Below are 15,629 nucleotides of genomic sequence, written 5' to 3' on the forward strand. Positions count from 1 at the left end.
GATATTTCTTTATTTAAGAAAAAGCCAGGCGGCTACGCAAAGTTTTAAATAAATAATCTTTTTATTTACAGAAGCTGCTTTTCCTTTACAAATGTTTACAAATCTTTGTCAATATTCCTCTGATGGCGAAAAATCAGTTTTGCAATTGCAGTGTTTCCATGAAATAAGTAACAGAGATAAAATCACACATGAATAAGTTTGATCATCTGATAAGACATTAAAAACATGCGAGCAATGATTATCCCACCACTTCCTGTTTTCTTCTTCTTTGTGGTTTGCATCAATGGTAACATTTGGTCATGTGACTCCCTTGCAAAATAAACCACATTTTAAACCACCTCATCATAGCATCATAACATTTTATCAACAGAACGAGAACTTTTACGAAATTGCCGTGTTTCCTTTAGGAGAATTTATTTTCAAAATTTGAAGTTGTGCAGTTATGAAACGCATCTTCTGTGTTTTCCTCTCGTCAGCCACATAATTCAAACAGAATCTCTAGACCGTCTGAAAAGAAAAATTGGTTTCTGAATCTTCCTCTTCCTCCCAGCCTACATCCCGACGCCCATCTACTTCGGCGCCGTCATCGACACCACCTGCATGCTGTGGCAGCAGGACTGCGGCGTTCACGGCTCCTGCTGGGAGTACGACGTCACCTCCCTGCGCTTCGTCTACTTCGGCCTGGCCGCCAGCCTCAAGTTCCTCGGCTTCCTCTTCATCTTCCTCACCTGGTACTCCATCAAGTACAAGGAGGAGCGGGTGGAGCGCTGGCTGAAGCGCCACCTGTCGCCTGTCGACACCGTGGGAAGCCTCATGTGCCACCCGGGGGGCCACAAGGGCCACGCCCGCACCCGCTCCTGCCCCGTCAACATCCCCCGCACCGACCCCGCCGCGCCACACGCCACTAACGCCCTCAACCGAGGCGTCAGCACGCAGAGTTGCCCCGGCAACGAGCTGAAAGCAATAACTCCTCCCCCTGCAGGTCCGACTGCAGCCGCCCCAGCCTCTACCCCGGCCCCGACCGCGGCCTCTACCCCGGCTCCGGCCCCTGCCCCGGCCTCGGCCCCGGCCCCAGCCTCTGCCCCGGCTCCGGCCCCTGCCCCGGCCTCGGCCCCGGCCCCAGCCTCTGCCCCGGCTCCGGCCCCTGCCCCGGCTCCGGCCCGCTCGCTGGAACACGTCTCAGTTCGGGTTTAAACCACCGGAGGCCCAGATTCATCCACATGTTTTAGTGAGCGGAATGCTTTGAGCTTTTCTGACAAAAGAAGAGAAAAATCTGCTGGATTTCTTTGTGACATGGAGAAAAGCTCAGTCGGCCGTTTGGACGGACGGCGGTTCACTGCTCATAAACCCCCAACACTGCAAAAACACAAAATCCTACCAAGTATTTTTGGTCTGGTTTCTAGTGCAAATATTTTATTACACTTAAAATAAGACAAAACTAACTTATAAGTAACTTATCAGCAAGACATAGGAGCTGGTTTTAATTCCTTAATTTTGATGGAAAAAATTGGCAGATTATCTCACTTATAGCATGGGAAAAATGTTTTGTTACAAGTGAAATAATCTGCAAGTAAGGACTTTTTCTGCAATTTTAATACATTTTTGACTTAAAGTAAGCTCATATTTCTTGCTAAAACATTATTTTTATCTTATTTAAAGTGCACTAAAGTATTTGCACTAGAAACCAGACCAGAAGTAAGATTTTGTTTTGCAGTGCGCCCTGGCTACTGGTGCCTTCTGTCGCCTCAATCCTCACATGAACAGAACAAGCAGAAATCTCCCCGTCAGACTGCAGGACTCTCCCGAACGGATACCTCAGCTTTCTCCTCACTTCCTCCGTCTTCTTCTTCTTCTTCTTCTTTTCTTCACCGCCACGCGAGCGATGTTCGTCCTCGTCTAAGAAAAACAAAAAAAAACTCCTGGAAATGTGATACAGGATGATTCAGTGTTAGGAACTGGAAACCGATGGCATGGTGCTACATGAAAACAGCGTTTAGAGTCCAGCTTTATGTTTGTTTCTGTTTTAAACGGGTCGGTCGGGCCTTTTGTTGCTCCGTACAACCCATCCGTACGTCTCAGCAGCCCAGCAAGCAGCTCACCCTGAACAGGATCAGCGTTTCTCCTCCAGTTCCAGGAAGGAAATAGCTGAGATATTTCAGATAGAACAGCAGCAGATGCACTGAAAACAGGCAGCTGATCTCCATGTGGCTCCAAATCAAATTGTCTCTCTCAGCTGTGAAAGGAAAAATGTCTGAAACAACGAGATTAAATTCTCTGCATCAGTTCGCTGCACTTCACCGCTCTCCTCTGGAGGGAAGTAAATATAGAAACCTCTTCATGACACTCCGGCGCTGCTAGTGATCGCAGAATAGGTTTAGCTCCACTGAGATGCTCTCCTCACCACGCCACCTCATTTCTGCTCTAGCTGAACTTTATCGCCACCTGCAGGCCGATTTCTGCTCTTTGGTCTCAGCGGGTGAACAACAGCTTCATCACTCGGAGGGACTACAGAAGAAAATGAGCATTTAGCTAAATCTGGTATATTTATGACAATATTATACGTTCTTTAATATAGAAGGACCAAAATAAAAATAAAATTCGATTCAAGCAATCAGCATAGCCAAGCTATACACAGGGTTTTGTTTTAGTCTTTTAAAAAGTATTAAAATTAGTAACTGACAGTGGTGGGCACTCTTTTGCTAATCTGCTAATGCGCTAATAGCAGAGCTAATTTCTCTTGTTTAGCATTTTTGCTAGCGCGCATAGCTTCCCCTGAATTAATTTTTCTGGATAAATTCTCAACCTCTGATTTATCTAGCTGCTCTGTAAATGTTTAATCGAATAAAGTTCAACTTTTATATTGAAGTTTTGTTTATGAACTTAATTTATGTAGACATTTATCTACATGCTCTTATTTTGAAATAATTTATCCATTGATTCCTTTCCCTCACCTCTATTTTTCTTAAAGAAACTTTTTACAAGTACTGTAGCTCTCCAGTAAGCTCTGTAAAATCTTATCTGCAACAAACCGCCGACAAAAATCAGCAGCAGAGTTAGCAAAACTCAGCAACTATAAAAACTATAAAACTGAAACCATGAGTGAAAAATTTGTTCCAAAGAATCACAACAGTCATCCTGAAGAGGGCGACATGCTACGTTGGGTCACTGACTTTAGCGTGTTAGCATTAGCTTCCTCTAAATACCATGTTAGTTTGTGGCACTAGCATTAGTGGAACTAATGTTTCTGATTAGCGTTTCAGTGTTAGCGTAGCTAGCTCTTTAGCTTGTGGTGCCCACCACAGGTGACTTAACAATATTTGTTCTGCAAAACTTTAAATTCAGAATTTTATTCATGTGTTTCTGCTTAATATTATCTCCTAAAATCACATTTAAATCTAAATGGTCTGTAAATTACAGGTAAAGACCAGCCTGGAACTGATTCGTTGCAATTATTGTCATAAAAGTAAACGATTCTGCTTTTTAATAACGGTAAAAAAAAAATGTAAATATGTTTTTCAAAAACAGTTGAGAGAAATTCGGCCTGAAGTGATTTAGACAGGAGGGACATACTGGAGAGATTTCCAGGTTAGCAGCTGCAGCTCTGAGATCTTTCCACGCTGTCCAGTCCCACTTCCCACAGCAGAATCCCAGTGTTCCCAACAGGAACTTCCTCAGGCTTTCTCCTGCTGAAGGTGTAAACAGGAACCATGAACAAAGTCCGGACCTCATTCCTCGGCACATTCCTCCGACATGTTTCAGTGTTTCTGGTGTAAAAACTGTAGATCCGTCTGCCTGAAAGAGATGATGGAGTTTCCGTCATAAAGTCTTCAGGCAGAAACTGCTGATTTAAAAACAGTTAGTTAAAAATCACGCCTGTAGGTTAGCTTCCTTACCAGAGCCCCAACTGAAATTTAATTTGATATTTTATTGATTTGTGAACACAAAGCCCAGATAAGGTTAATGTTTTGATTTTGTTTATTCTTTTTTTGTTGTAAATCATTCAAAAACAGATTAATTTTGTTATTAGTTGCAAACATTTTCTATAAATCCTAAAATTAAGGTGCACCATTGGTCCATCATCGCCCCCTGCTGAGTACAATCCCTACATTAGCAGGATAATCAAAACTAAATTAAAACATCATATGTAATCAAATGTTTCTGAATCTTTTAAAATATCAGCACCGGGTGACTTTTTTTTGCGTGGAAATATAATGAACTGGATCCACTAAATATGCCACATTTAAGGAAATCTGAACAACTAAATACATTTTAAGATTTTTAAGTTTAGAATAAATTTGTTCTTTATGAGATGAGTTAAATGTTAGCATTTTGTCTGTAAAATAAAAAACAGCATTTAAAATTTTCTGGAAATACAAATCTCTAAATAAAGTGTTTTCTGAGGACACCTGCTGGTCACGTTGGGAACTGCAGGCAGATTATCAGCAGAATTACATCTAATCTGTTTTACATTTATCATTTGAATTTATCTGCAAGTTTTCTTGTCTAAAAAACAAAAGATTCAGTTGGAGGATGCAGACTGCTGTTTAGACGCTGCACAGTTGGAGATAAAAATACTTTTTCCTGCTGTAAAGACAGTTTAATTTTTAATATTTATAAATTCCTTACTCAGTCCAGCTCTTTCAAAACAGAAAACTGCAGATAAATATCTAAATCTGAAGCTTTTGATGATAATTCAAACATTTATACTAGTTTTAAACTGAAGAACAGAAAACTGCAGTTTATTAATTAAGGTTTAGAAAGTTAGAACTTAAAAAATACTTTCAAATCGACAATTTCTAAATAAAATATTCAAAATCATGATTACTTCCTCATTATTTGGACATTTTGCAATATATTGATTAATAATCTGATATTTTCTTGACCTTAATAACTGAATTTTAGGACAAAATCAAATTTTTACAGCAACAATTTTAAAAATATAAATTTTAATTCTCTTATTGGAAAAGTCTGTTCTGCTCATTTCCATAACATGTTTTAATGTTTAAATTAAATTCCAATTTTTAGTTTCTGCCTTATTAAAAATCAGACAAACTTATTGAGTTTGATATATTTAAATTATTTTCTGCTGTTTTGATGAAGGTTTGCAGCTGCTTGTTGTGAATCAGCCATTATGCATCTGCACCATTTTATTGCCCCTTTAGGGTTTTAATTCCTTTAGAATTACCTGTTCCATGTTTTGTGCTGATTGTTTTGTTTAAAATTAATGTTTCTGCATCACTTTTTATTTTTTAAAGTTGAGATTTTAACCAAAAATCTGCAAAATGTCTCAAACTTTTTATTTTGGAGCAACGTGTTGCTGAGCTCAGCGTTCCGCCTGGATTAAAAAGTTTCTGGTTTTATTTTAATGCAGAAAAAATGAATCTAAACATTGATGCATATTTGTTCACAGACGCAGGATGAATGTTACATTCAATGCAACAGGAGACTTTAAGATCTGATGGAGCATTTTTGTTGTGTCTGAGCCAGTGATCATCTCATAATGCTGTAAAAGAAGAAAAAATAAAACTTGATGCTTAGTTTCAGTGACACTTTAGAAGCAGAATGGAGTAAAATGTTCAGCACGACTGTCTTCATGTAGAAAAGAGCAGGAAATAGAAACTTTTGTCATGTCTGTATTTAAACTGCTTCAGCTGCTCATGTCTCATTTTTTAAACGACGCTCACAGGATGAAGGATCTCATGTCTGAAAACTCATCAATAAAAACAACAACAAAGGTTTACAACGTTACGTTCTTCACCTCAAAAGTCAGATTTTTCTCTGTCGTTTCTGGTTCATCTCTTCGTTTCCAGACTGATCAGGGATCAGACGTAGGTTAGTAGTTTTTTTTTTTTAAGAAGTCAGTATCCTATTTATTTTGGAGAAAAGTGTTTTTGACGCAGCACTGATGAGAGGCAGGATGCGGATGTTCACACCTGCCTCCGATTCTTGACTTCTGTTGATTAAAAATGTGACAAACTGAATAAAACAGTATTACAGAAAACCACAGTTTTAATTGTATTTAATTATTTTAAAGTCTTTAAACAGCTGCCCTGTTTTAGTCTCTAAAGATTTTTGAAAATTCAGTTGGGGAAAAAACGACCCTGTGTTTGGAAACAATTATCTAAAGCTCAACGACTTCCTGTGTCACTGACAGTTTTCTTACCACTATTCAAAATGGGAAAGACAAAAGAACATGCTGTTCTTGTTTAGAAGTCAGGAAACTATTTCACCTAAACAGTCCCACATTAGATCCTAACAAAGTGTCACAAACAAAAGAAAACAAGGTTTCACCTTTTATTGGTTCCATTTCACAGACAAGCTTTCCATGAAAACCAACCAGTTTGGATGGCATGCATCAAGACGTGTATAATTACATTGTTTGACTTTTTCCTCCTCCAACGTCAGCTTTTAAAAGCAGTTTGATATATAATATATATATGATACATACAGTGCAGGTTCCTTCAAGTGGCTCATTTTCCCTTAAATACTTTTATTCAGTCTCTTTAAATCAGTGATCTGCTTGTTCAGACTTCGATCTGCTGCTACAAACTGGTCCTTCACTCATTCCTTCATCCAATTACAGGATTTATGTCACAGTAAAATCAAAACCAACCAAATATTACAGTAAACATGGTGTAAATTTAAGACAAGCTGTCCAAAAACGTGTAAAACAAAACGTGAATCATGGCTGAAATCTGAAAAGGCTCTTTTTAAAAACAGAAAAAAAAAAGAAGATCTTTTTGTTCAACCAGACTTTAAGTTAATTTTGTATAAAAATGAATTCCCTCAAAGCGTCCAAAGACAAAAAGCCGTCTGGAAGCAGAACTCGGACGGCGTTGAGCAGCGGCGTGTGCAGAAGGCTGATGTTTGACTGCAGGTCCAGAGAGGAGCAGGACGTTCAAGGCTGGAGGAAAACCTGAAGGACGAGCAGAACAAACCCACTCATCCAGTGAACTTTAACCTTTTAAAGGTCAAACTCAAGCAGCTTTTCCTCAATTGAATACATTTAATCTTAAAAATACATCAATAATCAGTGAATGCTGCCTCGTATCGTCTGATTTTAGCTGATAATGAGTTCTGCGGTGGAACATTTTCATCAGATTATATTTATTATGACTATTAATCTGATGTCAAATAAATTACCAGATCATTTTTTCCACCTCAATCCCGTCTTTTGTTAGGGAAGCAGAACGGTTTCTTCTTTTTTGTCAAAACTTTTTCCATTTCTGGCTTGAGGATTAAAATTACTTGATCAATTTGACTGGCAGCCAATCAGATGCATTAAAATATTACATGGAAAAAAAACAAACTGCATATTAAATTGGCAAGACGTGTGGCTACCACAGCCTTAGGAGCATTGGGAACACTGGTCTGGTCTCACCACTAGAGGTCTCTCTCTGCTGCACGATCTGAGTTTTGTAATTTGTAATCAAACATCATCTGGCTGTTATTTTTTGGTTTTAAACTTTTAATCCTCCTTCTTAACATCTTAAATCTGTATTTTTTTGAGTCTCGCTGCTGTTTTTGTTCATCTTTAACCGAAACTCCCACACAGAGATCAGCTCAACATCAGAGACACTTTATCTGCTGCAGGAAGAGTTTTCTACCCGTTAGGAGACTTTCTGGATCAGGCATTTTTCTGGGTCGTGTTTATCCTCCAGATCTTCATCAGAGTCTGAAAACAGGACAGAAAACGGTCACTGCGACGATCCAAACGGCTTTAACAGAAAGACAAACCACATTCAAGAGGCCACAGGAAAGTTCTGGTTCTTTTCTCAGAAGTAAATGTTGGTTTAGGATAAGTGACCTGCTAGAGACTCGGGTGGAGAGTAAAACTGCCCGTCGGATAGAGGACCAGGACCCATGGGAGGAGCGCGCTCAACGGCGTCCAGGAACGACTGATATCCTGCAGACGGGACAAACGTCGTCAGCAGGTCTGACATGGAGTTCAGGTTGTTAATCTGCGGCTGACCAGCAGACTCACTGCTTTCGTCCTCGTTCTCCTGCGGCAGCACCTTGAAGTCGAGCAGCCAGGTTTCTATCCAGGCCAGGATGAAGGAGACGATGGGCAGCAGGTAACCGAAGGCGCCCTGGAGGAGCAGCTGCGCTCACAAACAAACCAACAAACCGTTTATGGAAATCAGAAATTCAGTTTACTGAATTTTTTTAAACTCAACTTTATACATTTTTTTGTTAACATTCATCATAAAATCTAGATGATTTGACTGTTTTATTATCTGAAAGTTCCATAAAATATAAAGCAAATTGGCTTCCAATACAGCACTGATGCAAAAGGCTACTTAACTGTTAGCTTAGCATCTGGACAAACATATAAGCTGCTTCATAAAATGTGGAAGATTCAGATTTGTCTGAGCTAATATCACTTTAAGATCCAGGATTTTAGTTTTTTTATGTTTGTTAATGGTCATAAAATGTCAGTCTTACGGCTTAATCTAAATATTTTAGAATATAAAATGTTGTATTTATTTAAATCAGTTTAATAGGTGGGTGAACACCGAGCTTTAATAAAGGTGGAGATTTTCTTTGGTAAAAACTGAAATAAGTCCCATGATCAGCAGAGATGGAAATATTTAGCAGGTCATAATAGAAACAGACTCTTTAATAAACCTGATATTGTATTAATATCTGATCAATTCATTCTAAAAATATTTGCATGAAGTTTTGGATCAGCAGCAGCAGCTTTATTCTTCCTCTTACCTGAGATAAAATGACTTTAACAATCAGGAAGGCACAGCTGACTGCAGTGGTTATCTGCACAATGAGAAAAACACACACAGTCTGTAATATGTATATGACTCCATCAAGCTTTTTGCAGGAACTTAAAATTAAAATAATTCAATAAAATTAACAAATATAGAAAATATGAAACACAAAAGCCGTAAACATCCTCACTTCCTTTTAGATGTGGCTAAAAAAAACAAAGTTGTACTTAGTTTGTTCGGATCTTTTCTCCATATATGTTTTGTAAAATAATCTGATTCTGTTCTAGTTTAAGTAATGAAAAACGGGCCTAAAGGCAGAAACACTTACAGCGACGGCCCACCAGTGACGCAGCTTACAGATGGCGTACGCCAGGATGAGAGCGGCGAACCTGAAGACGGCCAGCAGCTGGAAACAAGGAGTCAGGCAGTCAGATTAAACAAAAAGATAATGAAATAAAAAATAGAGTAAAAACTAGAGACGGCATTACAAAAATGTCGAAGAAAGAGGCATGGTAGTCGTAGTGCAGCACTTCCTTCTCCAGCTGCGCCTGAACGCCTCCGCTCACCTGCAGCGGGAGAAACGGGAACCTTTTGGGTTTTTGCTCAATAAAATTATGTTAATTATTAAACACTCTTAATATTTTCATCATATTACATGTAAAGGTTTGGCTCCAACCAAAAGCATCACTCAAAAATTAACAAACCCTAATTAGAAAATATGATAAACATGTTTAATAGTAAATATATTTTAAAGTCTGCAGCTTTTCAAAACAGAGCAAATGTTTCCATCTAGATCTGCAACTAAATTATTTTACTGAAGAGTTGGAGCATTCAGACAATAAATCGGATTCAAACATTGACACATTCTGCAGATTTTTAATTAAACCACCCATGTCTTTTCATACCATAATAGAAATACATTAAAATATGCAAATAAATATATTTATTTCAATAAGAAAAACATGTTATTGCCTAAAATGCAATAACAAACATTCCTCTAGTTTACTCCTAATCATCTGCAGATAAAATAATATTTCTAACAGCAGCATGTGAAAAGCTCACATGACGTAACGCTGACAGTGTGGGGCTGATCTGCTGATTAGTTTTCAGATTAACTAGTTAAAAAATGTTCTAATAAAATGTTTTTGTTTTATTTTTAATTTATTTGAGAGAATTTGAAGTGAAAACAAACTCTGAGTAAAGCATTTAAACAAGTTTTAAATACTTTTTTGTAAAATCTACATATATTTTGTACAGTTTTGTTTTAATTTCTGCTCTGAGTGTGTCGTTCTTTCAGCACATGGTCTGTGTTTGAGTCCCAATACTCCAGCTAATGATCAATTCATTACTAAATTAGTTGATTATTTCAATAGTGGATTCATTTGAATTAATCCAGTTAATGGTTTCAGCATCTTGGGGACTTTATCCTTCTAGCCGGAGTACCCAGAGAGGAAATGCAAACTCCATGCAGAAAGACTGTAGGTCGGGATTCGAACCCAGAACCTTCCTACTGCAAGGCAGCAGAGCCACCAACTGCGCCGCCCTCCTGATGTCGGAAAAGGAATTAGCAGGTCAAAAAGTCACTAAAACTGTTTATAACAGAAGTAAATTCACTTCGGTCTGATGAGTCACTGCTGACATCCAAACAAATCAAAAAAATAAGTTATTTTGAGTTTTTTTCAGTGTTGGAGGTTGAACCAGCAGTAACTGGATCTTTTTAAGAGTCTGAGGAAAAAAACCCAAATATTTCCTCAATCTGAGCAGAAGCCTGACCTTGATCTGCTCCTCCACAAAATCCCTGACCTCCTTCTATCCAACCGCAGTCAGACGACCAAATCTGCAGTTTTTACAGCGAAGCTATAAACCCAACAAGGCAGACAGTAATTCGGCCTGTTCCTGCATGTGTGACAAGTAAATTATTTACTTAGTAAAATGGCTTCTAATTACATAAACTGACTTTTTTTACAACATGAGCTGCTGTGACTTTGACTCTGAAGGTTTTATGTGTTTCAGACGACATAACATTTGCATGGAGCCATTTTAGAAAGCAGCAGATGACTGAACTATAAATCGTTCGCTTCGGTTTGTCAAAGTTCAGCTGCAGGATTAGTTACAATCAGTGATTCTTCCATTTGTTCCACGTTAAAAAGCTTTGAAAATGTTTGCTGCACAACAACAACACATTAACAGTAGGCCTGTCAAAATAAGCAATAAATCTATTAATTGCATGATAAATACAATTTTTCTTTTAATTTTCTCTCTACCAAAAACTGACAAACGTCTTCAGTCTTCAGTTTCGGTCTTTGGACAACTTGGTTTACAGAAACTTCATAATTATTTTTATTTGCCGTTTCTGTTTATTTATTTTGGATATTTAAAATGAGCTTTGAGAATAGGTCCTTGTATTATTATGCCATTGCCATTGTATTACTTGAAAATGATTTTAAAGCAACAATATTATCATTTATAGCAATAACGTCTTTTCTTCTGGGAGTCAATAATTAACTCCAGTTTAGCTGGATATAATTTAAGCTGCAGTTTTAAATCTGCTAAAGTTTCTCTGGAAAGTTTTTGCTCAAAAACAACAAAATAATTTGTTTAAAATCAGTATTTTAGGACATGCAGTGTTACCGACACACAGTGCAAAAACTCTTGTCTTACGTTTAGCTCAATTATCCAGAGCAGAGTGATGAACAAGAGGTCAAAGGTGACGAAGAGGCAGAATGTCCTCCGGACGTCTGAGATGCATTTCTTCTCCCCGGCTTCATACGACTCCACCCTGGCAGACAGCGGCGTGCTGCTGACCGAGCCCAGCCCTCTGCCGGTCAGCCGCGAATCGACGCTGCTGCACCTGCTGTCCATCGCTGGTCCCGCCCCCGGACAGGACAGGCCCCGCCCACTGCTCAGAACGGCGCTCTCACAGGCGGCAGCGGTGGGTCATGTGGCGGTTCGCAGTCAGTTTGTGGAGGAAAACGGCATCACAGCATCTGGAAGAGTAAAAATGTTACATTTAGTAGTTTTTTGTCAGAGTGTACATTTAAATTCTTCATAGTTCAGCTGAGTTGTGGTGTACCACAGGGATGTGTCCTTGGTCCCCTTCCATGCTCTATAACATTAACATGTTTTCTTTTAGTCATTTCAGTGATAACCACAGGATATTTTTCCATTTTCATACAAATAACAATTAAGTGTACATGCAAAAAACCAAAAAACAACAAAAACCCACCTACAGTTAGTATCTGTCGTTCTGAGACTAAATACTGAATGACTGTGTTTTCCCACCTTACACTCCAGTAAACTCCACTTAATCAGGGACAATTATAGACCTTTAGTCTAAAGAAAATCAACTCAGAATAAGGTAAAATGTTCAAATATCTTATTTTGTCTCAAGATAATCTTAAATTTAGAAACATTTCGCTAACCACTGCAAATTCTAGATAGAAAAGAAACAGAATATCATCTGTCAGAGTTACAATAGAGACATAGTTACTGCTGCAGTTCTGCTTGAAAACGTATTTAAAACTAGTGATGTACATTTCCCTCAAACAAATGTTACTAGTTTTACTTAATCAGTTTCTGTTTGAGTTCTATACTACATATGAAAATTAATAAACATGTAATAACTTTGAATGCAAGAGAAATATGTTGAATATTTCAAACTTTATAGTTTAGTCCTTGAAATTAACTTCTTACTAAAATTAAAGATTTTTATTAAACAGCAGTATCGTTGCTGTAACAATTGTTCAGCAGCAATAAGCTTAAAATTTTAATTTTTGGAACAAATATGGCTTCTGTTTCAAAATACAAGGTGCTGCTACTGTCCTTATGCTGCTACTGTCCTTATGCTGCTACTGTCCTTATGCTGCTACTGTCCTTATGCTGCTACTGTCCTTATGCTGCTACTGTCCTTATGCTGCTACTGTCCTTATGCTGCTACTGTCCTTATGCTGCTACTGTCCTTATACTCTGAATAAAACTAGTGAGTCATGTCTTTGATTTAATATTTTAAAACACATAATTATACAGAAACCCAATACAGCAATCATAGCTACTGTTTCACCTCAGATAATGTTTTTCTGTTATTTAATTTAACCTTCAATAAATATAACCTTTAACAGCAATTTCCTCAAACCGTCAAGCTGCAGTTTCACCAAGTTTAGCTGGAATATTTATATTTTACATGAACAATGAAAGTATCTTTTCCTGTGACTCAGGAAGCTATTAGTAGAGCTGTAACTCCTCGGCTGTATTTGCTCGGCGCCTGGGGAAGTGAAACTAACTGTAATTTTGCATCAACTGTTAGCAGTTTTCATACAAAGTAACAAAAAACATGTTTCAAACTCCAACAGTGTTTTTGCTTATGATGCTGTTTCCTTCAGGTTCACAAAACCCACGTTTTGCAAAAAATCTGAGACAAAAGCTTCAAATTTTTGCATAATAAAGACTTATATATATATATATATATATATATATATAATAAATATAATAGCAATAATACACAAAACCTATCCAGACCTGCATGATCCAAACCCAGATCTTGAACCAGTGAGGTAAAACCAGAGCAATAAAACGGTTTTGATATTCTCTCTCACATTATGAACAGAGTCAGTTTGTAGCTTCCTCTTCACGTCCCTCTCAGCCCGCAGAGCAACGTTACGTTTTAACTGGTTTAACTCTGACATGGCCAACAAAATTCATCTTATTAATTTAAGAGAAAATAAATCAATATTATGGACCCAAATTTGCTAAATTATGGTTGATTAAAGCTGCAATATGAGCTGCTGAGGTTTGACACAAATATTTCAGGCATTTTTAACTTTAAACATGTTATAAATTTAACAAAGTATCACAGTTGGACTCTTTTATTCCAACGCTTTCAGATAATTTGAAAAAGTTTGAAAAGAGACAAGCGTTCAGAAAGAGAACCGGTGAGCAGCTTTCCCAGCATCTGATGACCTAATTAAATATTCCCCAATGTGGGAAGTTACTGTTAATGAATTCATGTGATGAATTCGTTTCTACCAACAGGAAATATGACCTCTCAACTTCTCATTTGTGGCTGCATTCAGTCTTAAAACACGTGCTGAGCTTTCGTGGCTAATAAAAAACGTTTCAGTTGCAGGTTGGTTGATAAAGACGAGCTAGAAAATACAGACTGAAGTATAGATATTTATTTCCATGTTATTTTTGCACAACATAATAAATGTGAACTTTTTGAGAGAAAAATAAGTTTTTAGGAACAATAATAATAAAAAAAGCCAAACATTTTTTAATTTTTTTTTTTTTGTAGCAGCTTTTGAGATGAGTCAGGAGAGGGTGTGTGACAAGCAACACACACCTCCAAATTGCACCTTACCCAGAGGTGCTGGCTTCAGACAGACTGAAGGAAATTGTCAAAGAAAACTTCTACCATCATATCCAAAAACAGCAAAAGCATAAAAGAGTGAGCAGAAGCTCATAGAGATTTATATATATAAAACAAAAAACATTGGAGTTCAAAGAGTTGCTCTGGTGACAACTCTGAATAACCTCAGACTGCTGGAACGCTGCACTAAAACAAACACTGATCTAAAACATCTGAGGAGAAAACAATCCCAGTAAGGATGATGGTAGTGCAGGTGTAACTGGTTTGATCAAGCAGCTACTTTAACAAAACCGGATTGTCAGAAAAACATAAAAATAACTGGATGGAGGAGGAAGAACACAACAAGTACAACAGCTCTGATTTTTACTTTTAATATCATTACCTTAAGAGTTTTCTATTAAATGCTAGTGAAATAATACTGTAAGACAGTGGTGCCCAAACTTTGTGACATTAGGGCCAAAATGTTTTACATTTCTTTCTTTAAATTAAAACTGAAAAGATTTATTTATTAAGAAATTGACTGTGGACAATAATATACTAAATAGACGATATTTTAATAAAGAAAATATTTTAATAAGTAGGAAAGGAATCTGTAAATCATTCGATCCAAAATACAAACACAATCTTGAACAGTTGCTGTTTTAAATGACAGGTAAATAAATATAATAAAAAAAAAAATATTTGTCTGTAAAAATCTCAAATTGAAATTTGCTACATTCTTGAATTGTGGACCGACGGGCCAAACAAAACCATACAGAGGGCTGCAAATGGCCCCGGGGCCACACTTTGGACATCCCTGCTTTAAGAGATAACTACACGACAAGAGAAGAGCCTCAAATATTAACATAATTGTAATAATGTAGTAAATTAAGATGAAATATACTGACGTTGCTTCACGACTCAGCCTTCCAGGATGTGTCTGGACACACCTGTTTACCAGGTAACCAGGAACCTTGCAAAACATTTTTACTGGGAGGGAACAGATTATAAAATTAAAACTGTGATTTCAGTATTGATGTAAACAAACTCTTTGAAAGTCTATATAGACCCAGATATTTTAGATCAGGTTTAAAAATTAGGTTTATTTACATCTTCAGCAGCTGACGGATATAAACAAGCTGACAAGGCCTCTAAAAAAACACAACACTTCGGAATGTCCCTTTAAAGGGTCATCTGATCTGAGTCACCTGGCCAGGTAGGAAAACAAAAAGCGACTAAATAAACAGATAAAATGAGATTAACGACCCCTGATCAGCTCTCCGGCCGTTTTTACCTGCATCACTGGGTTCATTTGACAACTAGCTAGCAAGAAAGCGTCCTCCGGGTTTCCTTTAAATCTAATATTTGACTCCGTCACAACTCTTACCTGTTAGAGACGCTCAGACAGGATTTAATGTTCTCTGGATAAAACAGTCGGACGTGTTTTTGCGGCTGATTTCAGGCTCGGGGAGGCGGAGAAGTCATCTGTTTCCTCTTCGTCTGCTACTCTGGAAGGATGGAAGTCATGCTAGCAGGCAGGTTGGAGCAAAGGATTCTGGGAA

General features: G+C 37.7%; 2 protein-coding genes across 5 annotated transcripts in view; one reads left to right on the plus strand and one right to left on the minus strand.

Moving 5' to 3' along the window:
• LOC114146253 (solute carrier organic anion transporter family member 5A1-like) overlaps positions 1 to 6,001 on the plus strand; it is a 34,500-nt gene extending 28,499 nt beyond the window's left edge. For both annotated transcript variants that reach the window (XM_028020177.1, XM_028020178.1), the window contains one exon: positions 551 to 6,001. In XM_028020177.1, the coding sequence (XP_027875978.1) occupies positions 551 to 1,194 (644 nt within the window). In that variant the 3' untranslated portion in view covers positions 1,195 to 6,001. The remainder of the gene's footprint in view (positions 1 to 550) is intronic.
• A 279-nt stretch (positions 6,002 to 6,280) lies between these two features.
• On the minus strand, positions 6,281 to 15,629 carry stard3nl (STARD3 N-terminal like). Of its 3 annotated transcripts, none has more exons than XM_028020303.1 (9): positions 15,455 to 15,629; positions 11,385 to 11,710; positions 9,212 to 9,289; positions 9,052 to 9,129; positions 8,719 to 8,772; positions 7,985 to 8,102; positions 7,808 to 7,906; positions 7,608 to 7,675; positions 6,281 to 6,916 (listed from the first exon to the last, which is right to left on the minus strand). In XM_028020303.1, the coding sequence occupies exons 2-8, from the start codon at positions 11,583 to 11,585 to the stop codon at positions 7,611 to 7,613; spliced, it is 693 nt and encodes a 230-aa protein (XP_027876104.1). In that variant the 5' UTR covers positions 11,586 to 11,710; positions 15,455 to 15,629; the 3' UTR covers positions 6,281 to 6,916; positions 7,608 to 7,610. The 3 variants fall into 3 exon arrangements, with proteins under 3 accessions (XP_027876104.1, XP_027876105.1, XP_027876106.1); XM_028020304.1 differs by having other exon boundaries at positions 6,281 to 6,918; positions 7,588 to 7,675; XM_028020305.1 differs by lacking the exon at positions 15,455 to 15,629 and adding an exon at positions 14,976 to 15,048.

The sequence above is a fragment of the Xiphophorus couchianus genome, chromosome 6 (assembly GCF_001444195.1).
Source record: "Xiphophorus couchianus chromosome 6, X_couchianus-1.0, whole genome shotgun sequence".
In the NCBI taxonomy this organism is placed as follows: Eukaryota; Metazoa; Chordata; class Actinopteri; order Cyprinodontiformes; family Poeciliidae; genus Xiphophorus; species Xiphophorus couchianus.

Coding starts and splice junctions, on each gene's coding strand:
- stard3nl (XM_028020303.1), bottom strand. CDS start 11,585: ATGGACAGCAGGTGCAGCAGCGTCGATTCGCGGCTGACCGGCAGAGGG. Junction 9,290..11,384: donor TCTGGATAATTGAGCTAAAC/GTAAGACAAGAG, acceptor CTCCCGCTGCAG/GTGAGCGGAGGCGTTCAGGC. Junction 7,907..7,984: donor GGAGAACGAGGACGAAAGCA/GTGAGTCTGCTG, acceptor TCCCGTCTGCAG/GATATCAGTCGTTCCTGGAC.